At 36.9% G+C, this 25098-nt stretch overlaps 2 protein-coding genes across 2 annotated transcripts; both read left to right on the top strand.

Annotated features, from left to right (window-relative positions):
- The first annotated feature begins 4686 nt into the window (after nucleotides 1-4686).
- LOC127953229 (eukaryotic translation initiation factor 3 subunit B) lies at nucleotides 4687-15124 on the top strand. Its single transcript, XM_052552223.1, has 19 exons — nucleotides 4687-4927; nucleotides 5316-5508; nucleotides 6263-6382; nucleotides 6689-6746; nucleotides 6861-6989; nucleotides 7078-7235; nucleotides 8699-8830; nucleotides 8931-8997; nucleotides 9082-9128; nucleotides 10015-10225; nucleotides 10313-10385; nucleotides 10476-10598; nucleotides 10696-10774; nucleotides 10861-10999; nucleotides 13103-13228; nucleotides 13316-13393; nucleotides 13506-13614; nucleotides 14466-14578; nucleotides 14663-15124. Exons 1-18 carry the CDS (start codon nucleotides 4825-4827, stop codon nucleotides 14564-14566), a joined length of 2046 nt encoding a protein of 681 aa, XP_052408183.1. The 5' UTR covers nucleotides 4687-4824; the 3' UTR covers nucleotides 14567-14578; nucleotides 14663-15124.
- A 1028-nt stretch (nucleotides 15125-16152) lies between these two features.
- Nucleotides 16153-24110, top strand: LOC127953944 (carbohydrate sulfotransferase 12-like). Its single transcript, XM_052553318.1, has 2 exons — nucleotides 16153-16245; nucleotides 18458-24110. Exon 2 carries the CDS (start codon nucleotides 18511-18513, stop codon nucleotides 19819-19821), a length of 1311 nt encoding a protein of 436 aa, XP_052409278.1. The 5' UTR covers nucleotides 16153-16245; nucleotides 18458-18510; the 3' UTR covers nucleotides 19822-24110.
- Nucleotides 24111-25098: the final 988 nt, after the last annotated feature.

Raw genomic sequence — 25098 nt, 5'->3', positions numbered from 1 at the left:
CTTTTGGGCCTGTTCCTACACAACTTCATTTCGCAACTGAATATGCACTTTAAAAGTTTAATATACAGTAAAAAAAAAAAAAAAAAAAAAAAAAAAAAAAAAAAAAAAAAAAAAATATATATATATATATATATATATATATATATATATATATATATATATATATATATATATATATATATATATACGTGTGTGTGTGTGTGTGTGTGTGTGTGGTTGCCAGATATTAACAGTAAATAAAAATGTATGGGATAGCATATAGTGCCTGAAGAAAAAGATATATTAATATACCATTAAAAATCTGCTTTTAACATTTAAAATCACCATGATAATGCAGACTGTACAATAAAAATCCACAAGATGAATCAGAGATAATTGTAAGTAACCAATACTCGTATGACGCACAGGATTGTTGACACAAAGGCCAAAGACCAACACAGATGGTGTGAAAAATAACACAATAAACATTTACTAAACAACAGAAAAGTGTCACACAGATATACATGACTGATAAAAAAACAAAAAAAAAACAGGAAGATGAATGTCTGGGAATGTCCTTTTACGGCAACACAAAAATATTTTATTAAACAAAACTAAATAAAAAATGTTTTAAAATCAATCATAGGCAATGTGACAGATGAATTTACTTCAGTTTTATTGAACAATCAGCCTTTGACACATTATGACCAGAGCTGCATTTCAGTTTTTACATTTTATCTGTGGTGAGAAAGGATATGACTCATTTTTTGGTCAAATCCCAACTAGGCCAAAAGCCTTTGTATATTACATATTAATGTCAGATAGTTTATCTGACATTAATGCTGTTTCTGTATCTTATTACTGTTAGCTTTCTGGTGTCTTAATTGTGTCAAATTTAAATCTGCTGTTTTCCCACATATGAAAAACCGAACGGTCTCCACACTGCATTTCCTGCACAAGGCTTCGGGAGCAAGTTCAAACAAAGACAAATAAACAGAGGTTATGCAAGAGTTAAGTGGCAGAGGAAGTGTTACCCCCAACTGGGGCCTGTGCTCAGCAAGTACCATTTTAACTTCAAGCTTAGATGCATCTTTTTCTAAACGCCACCCGTCTTTGTAACCAGCTATTTTAGGCTTTATTGTCATATAAGAGTTGCTGAGAACATTTTCTTTCCTGTGGGGGAGCTAATGTTTGACTATGAACAAAGAGGTCCTATTATGGTAAGACACATCTAAACAAATATTCCCCATGTAACCCTTGTAAATCCTCTGCTCAATGAAGAAGAAGATAATGTCTAAGCACACAAAGTGCCTTTTCTGGGCCGACCATGGCTTATTTGCGTGAGGTAAAACTCATGACTCCTGTTATACTTACATTTCCTCCAGGCTGCCTTTCATTGCACTTCAAAATTGAATGCTGATATTTATTATTAAATAAGGGCAGCAGTCATTGCCAGACTGTTTAACAATGTCTCAGTCTGCCCTTTCTTTTAATCTGGCTGCTAGGCCTGTGTTGGTTTTTCAAATACACATCCAACAGTGATTTTTCCAGTATTAAGGAGTGAAAGAAAATGTCAACTTTGACATTCGCTGGAAGAGATGTGACTATGGGAACTTTACTGTTAGTAATCTAATCGCAGCCGCAAAAACATAGCTAGAAGGACACCAATCATTGTGCAGATGGCCAGAGTCTGTCCAGACAGAACAAATCATCTGACTCTTGCATGACTGGGAAATCTCTCACAAACGGAACGGAAGACAGACGAAGATAAACGTTGAACTCCTTGCGACAAGAGAAGAGCGCCCCCTATCGGATACGTGAAAAGAAGTCTTTACCTATTTAAAAGACAACAAAGAACATGGAATTATTAAACACTGCTAGAGAAAAAAGAAACAATAATTTAAAATTCTATAAAAATAAAAAAAATTCTATAAAGATTATAAAGAAAATTATGTCCAATATCAAGTTGATTGTTTTTGCTTGCAGAAGAATAATTGGTCATTAATTTGGTTTATGTATAAATAAATTAATACTTTCATTAAGCAGCGATGCATTACATTAATTATTATTAAGGCCTTTTGAGGAGGTTATACTAGTGTAACTTTAAAAAGCCTATACCTATATGGAACAGCAGTTCGTTTCATTCATATAGATGTGAATATATAATTCATTCGATGTTGAACTGTGGTTTAGGTCCACAGTTCATTTATAAAAAGAGTACAGTCATTTCTGTTATACACCACTGTGCTTATTCAGTGCATAACAGTCTCCTATTGTGTTTAATAGTTTCCCTGTGTTTCTGTACTGCCACAGGTCATTGTCAATCAGTGTAATCAGCTGGAAAACATCCAGACAAAACAGCTTCTTATAGGTTTTAGTAATGAACTAAATCATTTGCTAGACATAAACTGTTTATTGCAGTCATGCCCTGAGGATGTATTTGAAAAATTACTCTCTTGTAATTTTCCCAGCCGCCCCGAAGATTAAAGGATCTCATTTCCAGATCATTACCGGGCTTCACCCTACCGGTGAATTTAAATGTTATGTCACTGGAAAAAAACCACACATCTGTATATTACACTCATTTACAATCAAAGATCAGTGGGTATGGGTACAAATGTACAGCTACCCAAAATGGGGTACAATGGTATAAAAGGAGATGACTGGGGTACACAAACAAGCCTCTGAGATTTAGCCAAATTAATACATTCATCACACTCTAAAATAACATTCAAACCAAGTCTATCAGTCACATCCAAAAATGTGACCCTGGACCAAAAAATCAGTCATAAGTAGAACACATATATTTGTAGCAATAGCCAAAAATACATTGCATGGGTCAAAATGGAAATCCAATCCAAAAAATGTTTTGTTTTATGCCAAAAATCATTCAGATATTAAGTAAGGATCATGTTCCGTAAAGATATCTTGTCAATTTTCTGACCTGTAAATATTATCAAAACTTATCTACCTACAGCTTTTGCATACTACAGTAATGGCCAAAAGTTTTGCCAGTAACATAAATTGTATGTTTTACAAAGTTAACTGTTTCAGTATTTGCAGATTATTTTTTTCAACATGTTCCTATATGGTATACTAAAAACAAAGATAAGCAAAAGATAAGTTTTTAAAGGCTTTTATTGACGAGAAAAATAAACAAATGATGAGTCAATATCTATAGTGTTGAACGTTGTTCTTCATAACCTCTGTAATTCGTAATGGGCATGCTGGATAGCTTCTGGGCCAAATCCTGACTGATGGAGATCCATTCTTACCGTATTATTTCTCAGAGATGATCATAATTTGTCTGTTTCAGCTTGTCCACTTGCCTTTTGAGGACTGACCACAGGTTCTCTATGGGATTGAGATCTGGGGAGTTGCCTGGCCACGGATCCAAAATTTCAATGTAATGATCTTCTAGCAACTTCTTTATCACTCTTGCTTTGTTACATGGTGCTCCATCATAATGGAAAATGCACGGATTGTCATCAATTTGCTCATGAATCCTCATGAATCATTGGAAGTTCCTCTTGCAGGATGTTTTTATACCATTTTTTATTCATGGCAGTGTTTTTGGGCAGAATTATGAGAGAGCCCACTCCCTTGGTTGAAAAACAACCCCACACATGGATGGTCTCAGGATGCTTCACTGTTGGCACAACACCGAATGCATTCACCTTTTCTTCACCAAACAATCGATTTTCCAGATGTCCCAAACAGTCAGAAGGAAGCTTCATCAGAGAAAATAACTTGTACTTCCTGCAGAATTTTAGTCTGTTCTTGACTCTTTCCTTGGAGAGAAGTGGCTTCTTTGCTGCTCTTCTTGACACCAGGCCATTGTCCAAAAGTCTTGGCCTCACTGTGTGTGCAGATGCTCTCAAACCAACCTGCTGCTGTTCCTGAGCAAGCTCTGCACTGCTGGAGACACGATTCTGTAGCTGACTCCTCAGAAGGAGACCGTCCTCCTGGCACTTGCTGGACACTCTGGGACAACCTAAAGACTTCTTCACTGCAGTCGAACCTCTCTACTCGAAGTTCTTGATGACGTGGTAATGCAATGATTGCTTCACCTTTTCTATGGAGGTAACCATTGCTAGCAAGAGAACACAGGGACCGGAAGCGCTTCTTCCCTTCTTTAATATAAATCAGTCTGCTCTTAATTTCTAATTAGTATGATAGTGTTTTTACCAGTGCTGCTGATATGATTAGTCAATTAATGTTAGCAGGTCTTTTTGTGTATGTGTGTGTGTGTGTGAAAAGTTCATTTTTTGGCCAATGAAGCTTTTAGCAATTATTTAAAATGCACCTGATCACTCTACATAATAATCTAGAAACAGTGTGTATGGTCGCCGCGACATCTTAAGTAGCACACTTTGCAAAACATAATTTGTCACTGCCAAAACTTTTGGCAACGACTGTACAGTATAGTAGTTAAGATGAACGCATTCGGGCTAGAGGAACTTGTCACATCATGAACAGGAAGGACGGGGAGATAAGCAATGGGAAAGACCAAATCGATAGTAAAGGGGTCAAGTATTCTATATTTTACAGTAAAATGACACATCTAACGCACTCGACCCACATGAATACAATTATAAAGACATATAATGTTATTTTAAAGTCAAACCCCCATCTTGCACTTAATTTTGTGTTGTACATGACTGCTCAAACGCTCAGTAGGAGCCCTCACCCGCCCTCCGCACACATGGTACGGTCCTTCTCTCGCTCGCAGTGGTTGGCGCCGGCTGCTGTGCACATGGCCGAGTGAGTAAAATCTCTGGATTAATGCAGTGAAATTCACCACCACCTATTCACAAGCCCAGACTGACAAGAATCGATCTCTAAATGCGAGATACGGAGAATATGGAGGCCGAAATGGAGTACGACGACGGAGAAGAGCCTTCGTTCAGTGATCCGGAGGATTTCGTGGATGACATCAGTGATCAGGGTAAGAGAGGCCTGCGCTTTAGCCCGCCAGCTAACGAGATACGATTCACACGCTACACCCTAAAACGCAACACGTCAGCCCGAGACTAACACCAACATCCTTCGGATTTATTGTTTAGTACCATATGTTAGTGCTTCACTGCATTGTCGTAGATTAAACGCACTTTCTCTTAGTTAACGCATCCGTTTTTCAGTTGAGCATGTGCGCTAGCGGGACAAAAGCAGCTTTAAGGGAAATAGATGCGCGTCACAGCAGCGCCCTCACATTGCGTCAGCAGCTGCTGTGCTCTTGAATTCGCAAAGCTAAGTGTATTACTGTAATATCCGGAAAACCATAGCATGTTTAAGATGCTGATGTGGCTTTGTTGGATGTTTTTCTCCGTCCGCAGAGCTGCTGGGGGATGTTCTCCGGGAGAGACCTCTGGAGGCTGACGGCATCGACTCGGTCGTGGTGGTGGATAATGTGCCTCAGGTCGGACCAGAACGACTGGAGAAACTCAAGAACGTCATCCAGAAGATCTTCTCAAAGTTTGGCAAAATCACCAATGAATTCTATCCAGACGCAGATGGAAAGACCAAGGGGTAATTGTTTGCTTGCTGTGGGAAGTAGGGATGCATCATCGTTCTCAATTTGCCAATCATTTTATATATATATATATATATATGTATATATATATATATATATATATATATATATATATATATATGTGAGTGTGTGTGTGTGTTATAAATGATGTATGACCCTGGACCACAAAACCATTCATACGGGTACATTTATCAAAATTGAGGTTTCTATATCTGAAAGCTGAATAAATAAGCTTTCCGTTGATGTATGACTTGTTAGGATTGGACAATATTTGGCCAAGATACAGATATTTGGAAATTAGGAGAGCACACACACACACACACACAAAAAAAAAATAGAGAGAAAACAAACTTTAAAGATGTCGAAATGAATTATTTAGCAGTGCATATTACTAATAAAACAAAAATCAGTTTTTATATATGTACGGTGGTAAATTTACAAAATATCTTCATGAAACATGGTCTTTACTTAATATCCTAATGATTTTTGGCATAAAAGAAAAATACATAATTTTTACCCATACAGTGTATTTTTGGCTATTGCTACAAATATCCCCGTGCTACGCTATGACTGGCTTTGTGCTCCAGGGTCACATACGCATGGCGTAACATTTAAAGGGATATGAATATTAGAAACTGATGCTTGGATAATAGTGCTTTTGTAACCTATTATTTAAGTTAATACTGATTAATATGGACATGACAGTATTATTGTTCTTTGAGTTATAATTAATGTGCTTCATCTTCCCAGGTACATTTTCTTGGAGTATTCTACACCAAGCCATGCTCATGAAGCTGTGAAAAACGCTGATGGCTACAAGCTGGACAAGCAGCATACTTTCCGTGTCAATCTGTTCACAGACTTTGACAAGTATGTTGTCCTTAACTGTTATTCCGACAGCATTTGATTTCATCTAAAACAATGGTCGTCCGATATGCATTTGTTGATTGCTGATGTCAACATTTTAGAAAGCAAAGGCTGCTGATTTAGCTGATATCAATACTATTAAACTGCAATTAAATTTATTTAAAAGTCCTTAAGTTATAAGAATAAATGCCTTTTTTCTGATGCTTATTGGCCAAAGAAAAATTCAGCCGGTGCGATGATTAACAAAATGCTAAATATTGATTGATGTATTATTCTTTGGCTCTAATAAAAAGTTTCTCATCTCTGTAGGTACATGTCAATCTGTGATGAGTGGGAAACTCCTGAGAAGCAGCCCTTTAAAGATTTTGTGAGTAGTTATTCTTCAGAACTGTTCTGATTGTGTGTAATAATCCAACCCTGCAGTACAGTTACACACTTTTCAGTTTGTTTGCTAATTTGACATCTGGTCGTTTGGTTTCAGGGGAATCTGCGTCACTGGATGGAGGATACTGACTGTCGTGATCAGTACAGTGTAATCTATGACTCTGGTGAAAGAACAGGCATATTTGCTAATGATGTCAAGGAGCCTATTGAAGTAGAGGAGAGAGCAGTGAGTTCACCCGTTCATCTTTAGAATATGATAACCAGGTGGCCTTGCTTACTGTATTCAGTATCTTTTTGTTACGTTTTGCTTGTAGCGCTGGACCGAAACATATGTGCGCTGGTCTCCAAAAGGCACCTATCTGGCCACATTTCATCAGAGAGGCATTGCTCTCTGGGGCGGTGAGAAGTTCAAGCAGATCCAGAGGTTCAGTCATCAGGGGGTTCAGCTCATTGATTTCTCACCCTGTGAGAGGTATGTCTGTAGAAATGGGTTCGTATTTGAAGTTGACTGACATTAGCGCTGTGTATTGCCAAGAATCTGGCGATACGTATCTCGATACAGGGGTTCTGATACGATATGTTGCGATACTGTCAGCAAGGCGATATATTGGGATATTTCTCATTTTAGGAATAGGATACATTTTTAGGAAAGCTGTCATTAAGAACACAATTCAGTTCAATATCGTGCTTTTTACAATACAAATCGTTGCAAAGCAACTTTACAGAAAATTAAGTTTCTACAATATTTAGTGGAAGCTTATCAGTGGTGACTGTCAGTTTATGTACATATAGCAAAAATGTACAGAAAAATCAGTTAAAAGACGTAATCAAACAGACGATGAACACTATTAACAGCAATTGTTATATGATGCAATCACACTTATAGCAACATTTGGTAGTTCTGCATGTTTTAAGAACACACCACCATATGCAAACCTTAGCAATAATATATATACACACACACACACCGTATTTTCTGGACTATAAGTCGCATCAGTCCAAGAATACGTCATGATGAGGAAAAAAACATATAAGTCGCGCTGGACTATAAATCGCATTTATTTAGAACCAAGAACCAAAAGAAAACATTGCCATCTACAGCTGCCAGAGGGCGCTCTATGTTTTCAGTGTAGGCTACAGGAGCACTGAGCAGCATTGAGCGCCCTCTCGTGGCTGTAGACGGTAATGTTTTCTTTTGGTTCATTTCTCTTAGGTTATGTGAAATTAATTTTATAAATAAGTCACACCTGACTATAAGTCGCAGAACCAACCAAACTAAAAAAAAATGTGACTTATAGTCCGGAAAATACGGTGTATATATATATATATATAAGGGCTGTGAATCTTTAGGAAGGCAGCGATTCAATTCACTATTCATAGGTTTTCGATTTGATTCAAGGACGATTTTTGCTATGTAGCCAATATATTATCATAATTATTATTTTTGTTTTATTTTTTTACAATGAATTCGATAATAATCATTTGTAATCGATAATTTTTTCCTAAAGGCAATTTTATAATTGTTTTATATAGGCTACTACATTTAATTAGCTATTATTTAAATTTTCTGTCGCAGCCAAACTAGGAAAAAAAAGTGCGACTTATAGTCCGGAAAATACGGCATATATTTTGAAAGCATGGAATCTCTATAGAAATCACGATTCATTAGATTCTTAACGTTTTAAATCAAATACTGTCCGAGATCGGCGATTTATCATTTTTACATTTCATTTTATTTAGTTTTAGTACATCAACGTTTTTATATAAAAAGTTTTTATATATAAGTGATATATATGTGGATATTATTTTAATTTTTGATTGTTTTAGTTAATAACTCTGGTTGTTAGTCGATCATTTACTATTGCATGGTACAGTTAGATGATTTTTTTTTTTTTCATGCTGTAACACATTTTTTTATGTACTTGGTTTTTGCAGATATGTTGTCACATTCAGCCCTCTTATGGACACTAAAGATGACCCACAGGCCATCATCATCTGGGATGTTCTCACAGGACAAAAGAAACGAGGCTTCCACTGTGAAAGCTCTGCCCACTGGCCAATTTTCAAGTAAGTGTTGATCCGACTTTCATGGCATGTTTTACCACTCCGTTATAGTCAAACTATAATATATAACAAAATATATTCAATGGAAACTTGTTCTGTTCAGGTGGAGTCCAGATGGGAAGTTCTTTGCTCGAATGACGCAGGACACACTGAGCATCTATGAGACACCGGTAAGTGTCCTGTGTCAGAGATACAAGGTTTGAGAATCCTCAAGAGTTCAGTCGTCTAACAAATCAAAATGTATTCTTTTCTAGTCAATGGGTCTTTTGGACAAGAAGAGTTTGAAGATTAATGGAATTAAGTGAGTAAAATAAAACGATTCAAAATGCATAAATACACTACTGTTCAAAATCTTGGGATGTTTTAAAAGAAGTCTCTTACGCTTGCCAAGGCTGCATTAATTTGGTCATAAACCGAAAAAAAAAAAAATAACCGGAATATTGTGAAACTATTATTAGAATTAGAACTGTTTTTTATTCTAATGTATTTTGAAATGTCATGTATTCCTGTGATGCAAAGCTGCATTTTTAGCATCATTACTTAGTCTTCAGTAGGGATGTGCCTGATAAGTGAATCCATATTCACAAAGGCATGGAAAACTAATAATGCTTTGTACAGAGCCACTAAAGGGACATGGTTAGCCGCTTGCTAGTGGTTGCTTTTTACATAACAGTACATAAATTTTCACTTAACCACATTAACAGAGAGAGGTAAGGAGAGATGATTGATGGGACGATGGCGAATGATTTGCACATCCTGAGCACCACTGACAAACATCTAATCTTGTGAAATGTGTGGAAAGTAGTGCCGCTCCGTAGTAGATTAGGCTACGTGTGAACACAAATCTTGAAAGTGAAAGTAAAAAGCAAACGCGCATTCATAAGTAATGTCAATGTCCTGCATATTAATAATGGCTTTATATACAGGATAATTACCCGGCAACGACATAATTGTGAAAGAAAGAACTGAAATATATTTTTCTCGTATGTCTTGTATTTATTCCCTTTAGGGGTTCCTTAGTACACATCATTACCGTTCCGAAAAATGAAAAAACTATACAATCACTTTTGACTAATTTAATGCATCCTTCCTAAATAAATGTATTGATTTATTTTGTTTTTAAAGTACTAATTCAAATTATTATTTTAAGTTCTGTTCTAATGTAGAATGAATGTTTATGTCCACAGGGATTTCTCCTGGTCACCTGGTGATAATATCATTGCATTCTGGGTCCCTGAGGATAAGGACATCCCAGCAAGAGTAACACTCATGCAGCTTCCGTCCAGGAACGAGATCAGAGTCCGCAACCTGTTTAATGTTGTGGACTGCAAACTTCACTGGCAGAAAAACGGAGACTATCTCTGTGTGAAGGTGGACAGGACTCCCAAAGGAACACAGGTATAACAGCTATTTTGAAATCGTGCTGTGATGCTGAATCTTAATGTTTTCCTTTTCACGGATTTGCTCGATTTCTTTTTACCTTAGGGTGTTGTCACCAACTTCGAGATCTTCAGAATGAGAGAGAAGCAGGTGCCTGTGGATGTGGTGGAGATGAAAGGTAAATAGAGATGGATCTTGAGACATTATATAGCTATTTCTTGTTTCTTACTATCTTTAATATCTTCTGATATCTCTGCCTGTCTTACAGAGAGCATCATTGCCTTTGCTTGGGAACCAAATGGCAGTAAATTTGCTGTGCTCCATGGTGAATCTCCCAGAATCAATGTGTCGTTCTACCATGTGAAGAACAATGGCAAAATTGACTTAATAAGTGAGTGTTCACATTGTGAATGTATTAATCTTGATTTATTTTTTTTTTTTTATATGCATGTACATGATCTAAAAATTAACAAAAAAATGTGTTTCAGAAATGTTTGACAAGCAACAGGCAAACAGCATCTTCTGGAGTCCACAGGGGCAGTTTTTGGTGTTGGCTGGGTTGAGGAGGTCTGTACTCATTTAATGTAGTGAGATTGTTTGTACTTTGTTTTAGAGTGGTTCATTTAAATCATTTTCCCTGCTTCGTCCTGTAGCATGAATGGAGCTCTTGCTTTTGTGGACACGTCAGACTGCACCATGATGAACATCGCTGAGCATTACATGGCCTCAGACGTAGAATGGGACCCCACTGGACGATATGTTGTGACATCTGTCTCCTGGTGGAGCCACAAGGTGATTTTATCTGATTCAATTGCAAATATTGTAATCATTCATTTACACTAGCGTTCAAAAGTTTGAGGTCAGTAAGAATCTTTTATGAAACAATAAATAAATACATTGATCAATTAATACTTTTTCACAAAATAAGAATCAAGATTTTTCAGATGTTTCAGTTTTAATGTAAAAAAAAAAAGTAATCATTAATTAAACATGCAATCTGTAAGGAGTTGAAATGTGCTAAAACAATTAATTTAATGTGAAAAACATTTACATAAACTAGTTTATAAGTAATGATAAAAAAAAAAAATTCCATCCCAGTCTAATGTGGTTAAAGGAAAACTCCACCGTTTTTTGAAAAAGGGCTTATTCACATTATTTCCTACATTTAGATAGGTGGGCAAATGCATTTTTGTGTCAGTGCATGCATTGTTTTAGTTTGACCGGGTCGGCGTTAGCTTAGCTTAGCACAATGAATGGAATCCTTTGTTGCCAGCTAGCATGGCCTGAGTAAAAGTGATAAAAAAATAAAAAAACCCACCTAATTACTTCTTGTGGCCTGCGTATTCACAACGAGTACAAATAGCGATCCAGATTAACACTAGGCAATTTCCTAGGCAGATATTGACTTGGGACTATATTATGGGGAAGCACAGGCGAAGCACTGCTGCTTAGGCGAAGCACTGCTACTTCGGCGCAGAGATATCACGCAACACATGAAAACATCAACTCTATGTGAATACAGGTATAACATGGGTCGATCTATACATGCGTCATGATTAAAATAATCACTTACTCTGTGGACAGCTGTCCATTTGGTCCATTCGGCGTGGGGCGTTTTTTCCAGTTCACTTTGTCACACCGGAAAAAAAAATCGAGTACTGCAGAATGGATCAGCGCCGTGAAATCCTCTGTAGATGTGACACGACTTCGGGCAAGCTCATCTTGATCTGACGTGTTGAGCCTGGTCATCAATGGCAAAAACATTGTCCCACTCTCTACAGCACAGACACTCTATTTCCGTCGGTTATAGATTGGCATATTCCCCCACATTCACACCACCAGTTCATGTTGGCTCTCATCCTCACGTCCTCAGGCTGTTGAGCGATCTCAACCTCCTCCTCCTGTCGTTCTATTTTCAAAGCACGCAGGTCGTCTTCTGTAAACTCTGGTTCAAATAGGTATGGTTCTGGTTCTTGACTGTCTGAGAAGTCACCCTCTTCGTCTCTCTCAAAATCAGCCATGTTCATCGCCATTCGTGTACTGTAAGGAAAATAGCCAGGCTGCTACTATTCACGCCGGTATGTTGACGGAAGTCGTGGGATTTCATGTGTTGCGTGATATCTCTGCGCCGAAGTAGCAGTGCTTCGCCTAAGCAGCAGTGCTTCGCCTGTGCTTCCCCATAATATAGTCCCAAGTCAATATCTGCCAAGGAAATCGCCTAGTGTTAATCTGGATCGCTATTTGTACTCGCTGTGAATACGCAGGCCACAAGAAGTAATTAGGTGGGTTTTTTTTATTTTTTTGATCACTTTTACTCAGGCCATGCTAGCTGGCAACAAAGGATTCCATTCATTGTGCTAAGCTAAGCTAACGCCGACCCAGTCAAACTGAAACAATGCATGCACTGACACAAAAATGCATTTGCCCACCTATCTAAATGTAGGAAATAATGTGAATAAGCCCTATTTCAAAAAACGGTGGAGTGTTCCTTTAAATAGTAAAACACTCAGATGTAGCAGAAAACATTGTCAAATTCTGTTGAACCTGGATTTTAAAGTAAGCTTTTTTAGAATTCATTAATTTAAAAAATCAGCTCAAAATTGAACTAATAGTTGTAAACTGGCAAAATATTACAAGTCGACTACAGCTTACGAATAGTTAGAAAAAACAAAAATGCAATGAAATCCTTTTTTTTTTTTTATGTGTGGCGCAATGGCAAAATAGACACTATTTTTAGAATTAGCACCCCAAAATGAATAAGAAATAAGATTGGATTTCAGTGAGGAAATATACAGGGAGGTTTTTATCATTATTCTTTTATGTGGATTGAAAATGCATATCAGATTCTTTTTTATAAACTGATTTAATTTTAATTTAATTTTACATTTTTTTTAGGTGGACAACGCCTTTTGGCTGTGGACATTCCAGGGCCGACTGCTGCAGAAGAACAACAAAGAGCGTTTCTGCCAGCTGCTGTGGAGGCCCCGTCCTCCCTCTCTCCTGACCGAAGAGCAAATAAAGGTGAGAAGGGGTCAGATGCAGGGTCTTTCTCATTTATCTGTCAAACAGAGTCAACTCTAATCCCACTTTACATTTTGAAATCCACAGCTCATTAAGAAGGACCTGAAGAAGTACTCCAAGATCTTCGAGCAGAAAGATCGTCTCAGTCAGTCCAAGGCATCAAAGGTATGAAATTGATCTGTTGTTGTTGTTGTTTTTTCCTAGGATGCACACAGTATTCATATGTGGATCAAATGGTCAGTACTCAAATTGAAAATGAGTGCCTTGTGCTTCACAGGAACTGGTGGACAAGAGACGTACCATGATGGAGGACTATCGCAAGTACCGCGAGAGAGCCATAGACATGTACAACGAGCAGAGACCTCTCCGCCTTGAACTCAGAGGAGGTGAGTAATGCAGAGAAGGCAGCTCTGTTTAACATGGAGTTTTACTGACCATCAGTGACATCTCTTTGGCTGATAAGCAAGCAGAGTTTCAATGCCTTTCTCTAGAAAGCACCTGTTGCATTTGATCCATCCACAATTTTTTTTTAAACAACTGCAATGTTTAATCTTTAAGTTATACAATCACATTGCCAGTCAAACAAAGAACTTTTATAGTCCAAATACTGAATACTATAAATAACTGGAGGGCTTTAGCAAAACGTCTAAGGGGTCCTTGATGTTTTCTATATCTGTAAATTATTAGTCTTAGGCCAATGTTAAAAATATTTTGTAAAGTGGAAATTGTGACTTTAAAAATTATATATTTTAATCAATAATTGTATATTATATATTCTCTATACTGCAGATTTTTTTTTTTTTTTTTTTTAATGTAAAATTCAGTTGGAGCAGTTTTGAAATGTACATTCAACATTTTTAAAATGTTACACTTGTGGCAACATTTTAATTTTAAACTAAATAGAAATAGAACAGCCAGATAATTTTTTTTTTTTTGACGTGATAAATTTGTATTTTTGTATCAAAAAGTTTTTGTTAATTTTTATCACCTCAACAAAAATGTGAAACTAGACAACCAGAACTTTACCTTCCCATCAGCAGTGTCTGAATATAAATGTGGCATTTCAGTATGACACATAGTGTATTTAGTTTGTGGTATAATAAACACAAAATTAGCACAATTGAATAAATCAAAACGAGTACATTTTTTACAAAAATGTAATAATGGTGACAGCCCTAAATTAGAAGTTCAGTTTGTGACAATTTTAATAATTGCTGAATTTTCTGACCTTTTCTAGGTGTGGACACTGATGAGCTGGACAGCAATATCGATGACTGGGAGGAAGAGACCATTGAGTTTTTCATCAATGAAGAAATTATTCCCATCGGAGATCTGTAATTCCAACAGCAGGTACTGTGTGTGCAACAATATGACTCTGACATGCTATTTGAAATACCCTGGCACAGTCATAATTATTTCTTTCATTATTTTCAGTATCCGTTTTTTAGTGTGGTCTAACATTGGAGAAGAATTGAGGGATCCCCTATCAGAGTTTTCCTTGTTATCATCAGTCCAAGTGCCTTTTAATACTGGTCACTGCAGAAGGAGAATTTTGTGCCACTGTTGACTGCTGCTTTTTAACAAAATCCTCCAGGTCCGGGAGAAGCTGCCCTGCCAACGTCATTCAGGCCTGCTCTTGGTGGATCTGATCATAACGCATTCCTGTTCTTGCATTTGGTTGATTTACCTCATCATAAGGGTGTTACCATGGCACAATATGCCAAAAATAGTTTTTACATAGTCTCCCAGAAGAACAACATTTTGTTTCCTAAGATTTTCCAAAAGGCGAACTTGTACTCTAGTGTGCGGAAATGGCACTACAGTGGTCTGTATCCTCCTCCATTCAGATTACCTGATATTAAATGCACAAGGAAATAAAGTTGAACTGAAATTCAAGCATTTGTTGGTTTTCTCTCTTGTTGAACTTGAAACAAAAAACATGATGCATATAGTTGCAAAACTTTTGTGATGTGCTTTGTCCAAGTGCTGTCTAGTGCTAACTTTGGCTGACAAAGATCAGTGTATTTTGGACTGGAATACTATATAAGTTTTGTACTGTAAAAATATCAAAGTAAGTAAAGTTTTGTACTTGTTAATGGATTCCTTATTGATCATTAACACATCAGTTACATTTAAATATATTTAGCATTTTATTCTTCTGAGCAAGTTTTTTTTATAATATTGTATTTATAATATAAGTGCATTTAATCCCCATTTAATTGAAGGGCATAATAGAACAATTTCTGAGTGAAGAAATCTGATTGCAATGTTTTCATATATTCATATTTATGTGTAAAGTTACACGCCTACCCTGCTTTTAGTCCCCCAACTTACTTTTTTAAAGACTTTAATTTCCATGGCTTTCCCATATCTGAAAATCACACTTTTAAAATACTCTCATATATCCAGGTTTTCTTGTTTACGTAAAATTGTTGTTGAGGGATTTTCATTTTAGTTAAAGTCATCTTTTGCCCTCCTTGGAAGATTTATGAGGCCCCCTAGTGGCCCCTGGCCCCATATTTAAGAACTGGTCTAGATCGTCTAATAGAGAATTTAATTCGTTCACTTTTGATTTAAATGGTCCCTTGAACTCCATTGTTGCATGTTAATAATAACAACATGTCGTCTGATTTTCCTTTTGATGATTCTGGATGAAGTTTTATTGTGGTAGCGATTCCAACTGTTGCATTTTGACAAACTATGATGGCATTTTTCTCAGTCACTGTCGTTATATCGTGACACCTTTAGTATGTGGTCTTTTTCCTCTTTAAAAAAAAAAAAAGGTTTTAGTAAGCTTGGAGGTCTGGTAGAGCATGTACTCTATACAGGTTTATAAAAATAAGCTGGAGTCTGTGCAGACTAAACTCATGTCTGTGCGGTTCAGCAGTAGAGTCTTGCGCACGCTAGGAAATCTCGCGACATCTGCACGCGCGGAGCACTAAAGCGCTGCTGTGTCAACACCCCGCGCGCACACATCGCTCCTCAGCCTGCCGAGAAATTCACTCTTCTGCGATGAGGTGAGACCGTTATCGTTACAGCCATGTTTAGCCACTTTACACAGCAATTTCGGTCATATTACACTAAATATAGCATTGTTTTAATTCCGTGTGCGCGAATCCCAGACATGAGAAGCTCCATGACTTCCCATGGAACAAAAAGTGGTTAGGCACGTCTTTGCACTTGCTCTAGATTTGACTTCATACCTTCATTTCGTCAATGAAAAAACATTCGACACGCCATCACCCGATTGAACCGAAATCTGCAGTATAGTAGAAAGTATGAAGCGTGGTAAATGAATGGTTTAGGAGGAGTTTTCGCGGATGAGTGTTTCCAGCTTCCTCCCACAGTCGGGGATGGTGTCAAAGAGCTGCATTGTGTCCAGCTGAATGTGAGCGCTCGCTTTGGACTCTGAAATGAACACGAGAGCATGGCAAATGTGTGGCTGCTCAGTGGATTTTGAGTAGTTGGAATAATATTTGACCCGAAAATTAAATATATAATTAATCGTAAATGGAAAAATCCACACGTGTTTTCAGCTCGAGTCGTTATTACGCTACGCTACTATGCACGCATATTTTGTTTGTTTGTAGCCAGCATCAGAGTGTTGTTTTGTGACGCCATAATACATTAACGAATTTTTCAGACGAATATAACGTTTCTGTTACAACACTACACGCATATATGTGGAAAATTACTGTGTTTAGCGGTTTTCAGATTCTGTTTCTGCGCTTTCTACTAGTAGACTTAGACTATGATATTAATAATCTTATCAATATTTAATGTCTGTGTATTATTTGGTAAGTAAACACCTTTAGGACATCCCCTGTGGCAAAATAACCCTTGTCAAGGGTTACATTGCATTGCTTCCTAAATAAATCTTTTTGAACTAAAACAACCTTTGCATTATGTAAGGGATATGTACTGTCAGCTGGTTATTATGGTAAACAAACCCTGATTGAATTTATTTTGTGATAATAGCCAGCTGATGGATATATTTGCCAAAATTGACATGAAATGAAGCTTAAAGCTTCCAAGAATAAAATATTTGACATGTGAAGCAAACCCTGCATGTTACACTGGAATACAATGTTAATTAGGCCTATATTATCTATTGGTAAATGTAATTTTTTTTCTGTGTTCGAGGCTGGAATACAATACATACAGAGCTGGGCAGATAACTAACAAACTGTTGTCTGCTACTTATTTCAAATTAGATGACAAAAGTGTAATATATGCATTATACATTTTTGATAATAGAATTGGACTACTTTTTGATTACTTTAGACTGGTCTCATTTATTACATTGATTTAAATAGGATAATCTTGTTCCACTGATACAAAACATACAAAGTGAAAGAAACAATTCCATTCGCTGCTATTAACAGCAACTGCATTAAACATGACATTATGTCAAGGTTTCCCAAACGGGATGAATGATGAAAAAATAAAAATTAGGATGTATCAATAAATAATCAATTATTTATTGCTATTTTGTGAATTATATTGTGATCATGTAATCAATAAAAAGTAACTGTAGTCTGATTACGAATAACTTAAAATGTAATTTAATCTATTTACAAGTACCCAGCTCTGAGTACACATTTTTAAAAATCTGAACAGATTTTTAAAACACTTGACTTCATACACTTGCCAAGGCTATAAATGATTAAAGAGAAAAAAATGGGCTGAGCATTACAGACTACTAGACTCTCAAGTTGTTATGAACACAGCAAACTCACACAGAAACATGCACCTCATTGCTAGAAAATGCACAACAAATGAAAACAATACGTGCTCAAAAATATCAGACATGTTAGATCTTCAACCAATCTTAGACTAAGCAGTTTTCTTTGAAGTCTGTCAGCTCTTGACTGTTCAAAACCTGCTGACTGACTCTGACTTGAAGCAACTAGAGTTGAATTCAGACTGTAAATGAGGGCAAAAGTTGTGGTGTGATCCAGCAGTTAGCTAGCTAACACGTCTCGACAGTGTACCATGATATTAAAATAGCTCAGTTGTCATAGTGAGCCATGAAATATGTCGATTTGCTCTCATTATTCAACAACACTTGACTGCTCAGTCACGATTAACCAATTAGAAAGATATAAAGATGTATAGATGTTCAGAGAATATGAAATGTAACTTGTTATTGCATGAAGAAACCACAATATTACGAAACACTGACATTCTCTTGACTTCCCTTTTCTGATTTGTTTTCCTCTACTTCAGACTATGATGAATGCAGTCTGGGCTGTCAATAGTGTAATGGAGTTGAGGTGAGAATGGCACTTTATCAGTCAAAATCAACCAAAATGGGAAAATCGAGACTGTTCCGCATTTTTATGATAGTGGGTGCCATCTTCATGATCCTTCTTATAATCATATACTGGGATGATGTGGGGGCCTCAAATTTTTACCTGCACACAACCATCTCTGGACCCCATCCGTCACGACTCTCTCCACAGAGCCGTCGTGACCCAGAAAAGAAAGTAGAGGAAGACAAAGAGGGCTCGTTTTTGACAGACATTGATGCTTTTGTAAACCAGTTTTTAGAAGGAACCGCAGACCCCACGGAACAGGTGAGAGGAGAACCACCCCCTGGAGACCCCCACAATCAGTCCTCTGAGAAATCAGAGGAGAAATTTGTCCCGAGGCGAGAGTGGAAGATCCATCTGACGCCAATTGACCCTGAGAAAAAACAAAGGCAGGAGAGTAGAAAGCAGCTGATCCAAGATGTGTGCAGTAACAAAAGTTACTTTGACTTCCCCGGAAAGAACAGGACTTTTGACGACATACCCAATAAAGAGTTGGATCACCTCATCGTGGACGACAGGCATGGGATCATTTACTGTTATGTTCCCAAGGTGGCCTGCACAAACTGGAAGCGCATCATGATCGTGCTGAGCGAGAGCCTGTTATTGGACGGGGTGCCCTACCAAGACCCTCTAGATGTTCCTCAGGAGCTCATCCACAACAGTAGCCTGCACTTCACCTTCAACAAGTTCTGGAAGCGTTATGGAAAGTTCTCACGACACCTCATGAAAATCAAGCTCAAGAAATATACCAAGTTTTTGTTCGTCAGGGATCCCTTCGTGCGACTGATCTCTGCCTATCGCAACAAATTCGAACAAGAGAACGAGGACTTCTACAAAAGATTCGCAGTCATCATGTTGAGGAAATACAGCAATTACACGGATCCACCGGCGTCGGTCGTGGACGCTTTCGCTGCTGGGATTCGTCCGTCTTTCTCCAATTTCGTTCAGTATTTATTGGATCCTAACACTGAGAAAGAGATGCCTTTCAACGAGCATTGGAGACAAATTTACCGTCTGTGCCATCCCTGCCAGATAAATTATGATTTCGTGGGGAAGCTGGAGACCTTGGATGAAGACGCTGAGCATTTGTTGCGGATTCTCCGTGTTGACAATGTCGTTGAGTTCCCCCGAAGTCATCGCAACCAAACGGTCAGCAGCTGGGAGCAGGACTGGTTCGCCAGCATACCCTTGGAGTCCAGAAAAGAGCTGTATAGGCTATATGAAGCCGACTTTAAACTGTTTGGATATTCCAAACCAGAGAAGCTGGTACATGAGTGATACGCTTATCGCCAACTTTACTGCGGTGATGACAAGATTTTCACACAAGGAACTGGGCAATAGGAGCACCTTCTGCTTGGTTCTTAATGTGCGGCTCTCTTACATGATGCTGTTTATAAAGGCCCTTTCACATGACCAGATGTTTGGCTAGTTCACATGGTCCAGTAGGTAGATACTCAGATTGAATCATCTGCTTCCTAAAAGCATCTTTCTCCATTGACAGCTTTAAGTGCGGCACCAAACACATGAATGAAGAATTTGTTTCAACAACTTAATTTGTTCCCTCATTTTAGTTAAATTGTGGCCACTGATCTATAATAGAAAAGTGAAAGTCATTAAAGTGAAGCCACGCGCCGCCATATTGCTAATCCCTAGTATTCCCATACATTCCATTGAATTAATAGGAAATCGTACGAATTTAACGATAAAAACATCATCTAATAAGTTTGCGTTTTTAAATTTGAAGCATCTCTGTACATTCTTACAATGCAAACACAATAGGTATGTAAACGGTTATTTTTATTAATGTCAAAAATTTTCCCTACTTATTTAATAGCTACGTTTATTGCAGTAGCGAACATTATGAACATGATAATCATCAGACGGACACGACCTCAACATATACATAACAAATAACAAAGTGCTCATTCTGAAATCTGAAGAAAGATTTATGCTTTGTATACACACATACCTTTATTCGCCTTGTACAGTTATTAATTGTTTATATATGTATTTTTAAAGTGTTTTTTTATTCGTACAGTAGGTGCTAACTGCAAATGTTTCAACAATAATTTCATTAACACCATACATTTTGAAGCAGGTAATGATTTAAACGGTGGTTAAATTAATTATTTATTTATCATACAACATTTTACATGGTAACGGTAATGCTAGTAAACATTTGCGCAATCATGGAGGGTCTGAAATAGATCAATCAGGACATTAAAAATATACACATCATAATTTATTCAAATAAATAACTGATGACATACAGTATGGACATGAAGCTTTATTTCAAGATGTAAAGTTAAGCTTTTCATTTCAGTATAGACCAATATAGTAACAGAGGCTATTGTATTATTCATTGTATATTCATTTTAATTTCTGATACTAATACATTCATGTTTAATAATTAATAATTCCTGATCAATTGCATACATAAAGAAATAGGCTATATTTTGTGTTGGATCAGTTACCTGTGCCGGCAGTGCGCAGCATACACACCCACCTAAACGGTTTAAATATATCGCTTATACTGCCCAAAAAGACCATAACATCTGAAGTGAAAATTCATTTACATACACATAACACAAAAACGAATCCCGTTGACTGATTTGCTTCAAATCGGTGATCTTTAGGTCAGCGGTTTGCCTGTAACTCAATGGTGCTCTCTGCTGGTAGGCATTAGTAAGATGGCGGATCGAACACTTCCGGTTGGCGGTTTAACACGCGATGAGCGATGCAGTCATATATAGATCAGTGATTGTGGCCATGTTCTACTAATTTGTTTCCTTGTTCGATTGTGGCCACGATTGAACTAAATTCAAATGAGGGAAGGAATTAGTTAGCCACGATTGAACTAAAACAAATGAACTAAGTAATACATGGCCATGATTTAGCTGAACTAAAATGAGCAAATAATTTAATACAAAGTGGCAACAATTCAAAAATAAAATAATTGTGTGAAATAGTACACCATAGCCATGATTGAAATAAAATGAGAGAATGAATGAGTACAACTTGGCCAAAAATTAATATGTTGAGGGAACGATTTTCTTACGTTGTGGCCATGATATACATTTTTCTATCGCAAAGATTGTAGGCGATGTTTTAGCAGTGCCTGTTTTTTTGTTTTGTTTTTTGCTTCCTCTGAATTATATTTTGAGGGCTCTTAAAGCCATAATATGGACATGGTTGTTCATTTCTTCCCCCTTTGCTGCTGCCTTTTTCCTCAGAGCTCAGTCAGCTATTCGGCTGCTATGCTATGATCTTACAGCTCAGGTAATTGGCTAAAAACATGCTGAAAGTAAAGTTGATCAATAATTAATGGGAAAAGCATGAAAAGCATGGCTGACTGTCCCACTGGCACTTTGAATAGATCAGCGATAAATGGTGCAGTAAACTTAATTTTGGTGTTGCGATAGTCCCGAGGGTAATATTGAGTCATGTGAAAGAGCCTTTAGGCCTTTGTGGAGCTTGTAGTCATTGAAAGAAATACTGTAGTGAATACACATTCCTTGCACACAGGTTTCCCCAGTATCCTATTAAATGTGTTAGTCTTATTCGTATGGACCTTATGGACAATATGAGAGACATTTTGATGGTTACCTACTCAAAGAAGCCTGCACAATTTTCTTTATATATATATATATATATATATATTCTCAACAGTGTTTTAAAAACAAACTCATCACCTCATTAGTATTATTCTTAAAATGTGGATGGATGTGATAATTCCCAGCAAGAGACCTTTATCCCTCAATTTAAAGTTGTATAGTTGTATGTTTTGCCTAAAGAACCATCGAACTAATATATCACAAGACATTAAAAAAAAGTATTGCACATTTAGCAAGTGCACATATTAGAGTATTTTAGAATATTTTTGTAAACTTTTACAGTTAAATGTGAAAAGTGAAGGCACTTTTGTCCTTGGAAAAAAATCTACATAATATTTTGAAATGCACGCAAAAGTTTTACTATTAATTTTTTTTTTATCATAAAGGGATCACTGCTCCTACAGCAGTTTCTTTTCTTTAAGATGGCGTGTTTTTTTAAAACACGGAAACCTCAGTTTTTATGTTTCCATTGATTTTTTTTTTCAGCCTTTTAAAGTAGTTCATGGTCCTTTATTGCACAGAATTGCCAGTGTTCTGCAGTGACGCAATTAAATGGAGTATATGACAAAAATATATTTCTTTTTAACATAGGCTGGGGTATTCTTATATATGGCCTGTTCTTGTTAAGCAAATCTTGCCTTTCATCATTTTGGTCCTTTTATTCTGTTAGTGTGTAGCAGGGACTGGATGAGCCCTCTGATCTGCAGCATGCTATAGATGTTAGCATGTGTGCCTTGCAGTCATTCATAAATATGCATCACTCATGAATATTGTAGCAAACTTACTGTTTTTTGCTCTGTTGGGTTTAGAGGGTAAAATAATGGCCATGTTTGGATATTGTTAGGAATATAATTGCAGGGGTACAGGGTATTTATTTCTTACTTGTCAAGAGTAATTTGGTGTAATTGCTTTAGACCGTTGAAGCACAAATGTCAGTATTGTTTATAGTTCCTCATCTAGTCACGAGTCGAACATGGGCATGTGCAAAAGATATATATAAGGGTTTATTAGGAATGCATTTTTTTTCTTTACCAATAAAGTGTTTCTGTTACTTTCCATCATGTTTTTATGACACATTTTGCACATTTGATCACATGTATAAAATCAGTCTCTTAAGGCAGTTCGAAATAAGAGGATGGAAGAAGTGGATTAGATCGTATACTGAAGAAGGGAATAATACTGTGGAGCACGAGTGTAGCATGATTGTTGTGGAAGTGACGGGTCAGAAGGAACGGGACGTCCCAGTTGAGGGGAAGCCATGATTCTGAATTACCGCACTGTTGGTCTTATTAGGTAGCAGTGCCTTCGGAGAAAGATTTCATTTAAAAAAAAAAGTATTTTTGTAAGCGAGTCTCTGACTTGCAGTTAAAACAATCAAAGCTCCTACTTAAAATAAAAAAAGAAAAAGGGTATAGTTGTGCTTATAATATGTGTTGCATCATGGAAAAGATCCGATTTGTATCCACAGTTCTGGCTGTGCTGTTGAGATTTGTCAGATCAGTTCCAACTTTTCCTATTTCATAAACCATGATTTCTGTTATGTGTGCAGTTGCCTATGCTGTTGATTTCTGTTTCAAGATGAGGACCTGTTTTGTATACATCTGGTGCCACGTTGTACAAAGAAAAGTGTTATATTGTTATGTTAAGTGATTGTCTTGATGCCAATATTAAGAAAAAAAATGTTATTGGAATGTTTGTTTTTTTAACCTGGTGTTCTTTTCAGTCATAGGAATTTCTTAGTTGCATGAAATATTTTCAGGAGATCATGCTGAGATCAAAAGGGAAGCATCTGTTACATTAAATCAGGTCTTAGCAAGTATGTTCTTGACATTTGGTTTGGTTTGCTTTTTTTTTCTCCTTTGGGCAATGTACATAGCTCTTCTTTTATTTATTATGGTATTATTTAAGAAAAAAGTTAAATAAAGTTCAATGCATGGTGCAAACACTGTGAAATTGTCATCTGCTCTTTATTTGCCTTATTATGCCTTATGGGAAATGCTGTTAATTTCTAAAAGAACTGTGTTTATTCAGTAAAAGAGCTCCGATGTTCATCCTGACCCTAAACACACACATTTGTATAAGTGTGTATATTTATGTCATTGTAAATTATGGATTAGGGATGAGTGTTGAAATTAAATTCCGATCAGAATAAATATAATTGGATATAATTCTAGAAATTTAACTAAATCATGTGAAAAATTATACTGGAATAGAAAATACGATTTTAGTGTTTCTATCAAAAATTTGTTTATTTAAATTTTACTTGCTGTTTCTTTTTAATTGTGAATCTGCTAGCAATTCTATTTCTAGCGGTTTCTGAGTGAAATTATTTTACTCCATTTTTCAGTGTAAAAGTGAATTTTTCATTTTTAAATTAGCTAAAGATTACATTGAATTATTATTAGTATAATTATTTTTAATTTTAACTTTAGCTGAGCCTTGTATAAGTACAATACAATACAATAAAATACAGGAAATGGGTGCAATTAAATATATCCAGGATCGGCATTGGAGTGTTGTCAGGTCCTAACCACTAGATGGCACAGAAGTACAAAAGTCCACTGCATGTTGAGAATTTACATAGCTATGAAATGTGGTCATGTGGTCATGCAGTGTCCAGGCATTCAGATTCTGACCCTACGTTATCTTTATGTAACATTCCCCACTAGCTTTGGTAAACTGGCTGGCTATTGAGAAAACAGGAGTGTTTAAGACGTGTCAGGAATTGTATTTTTAGTGTTCCCTTGTGTTGTAGGTACTACCAATGTACTGAAACAGACAGGAAGCTTCTTCCTTTGACTGTAAGGAAATATCAGTGTGTGGAAGAGTTTTGTCACGGGGGTCACACAGAGCAGCGGTCACACGTGGCCCGAGCTCTTTCCTTTACATCACCCTCCATGGCTTCATGAACCACTCAGACAAGACCGGTCTTGATTCCTGC

This window comes from Carassius gibelio, chromosome B3, assembly GCF_023724105.1.
Source record: "Carassius gibelio isolate Cgi1373 ecotype wild population from Czech Republic chromosome B3, carGib1.2-hapl.c, whole genome shotgun sequence".
Lineage (NCBI taxonomy): Eukaryota > Metazoa > Chordata > Actinopteri > Cypriniformes > Cyprinidae > Carassius > Carassius gibelio.
This window is presented reverse-complemented; position numbering and strand designations above follow the sequence as displayed.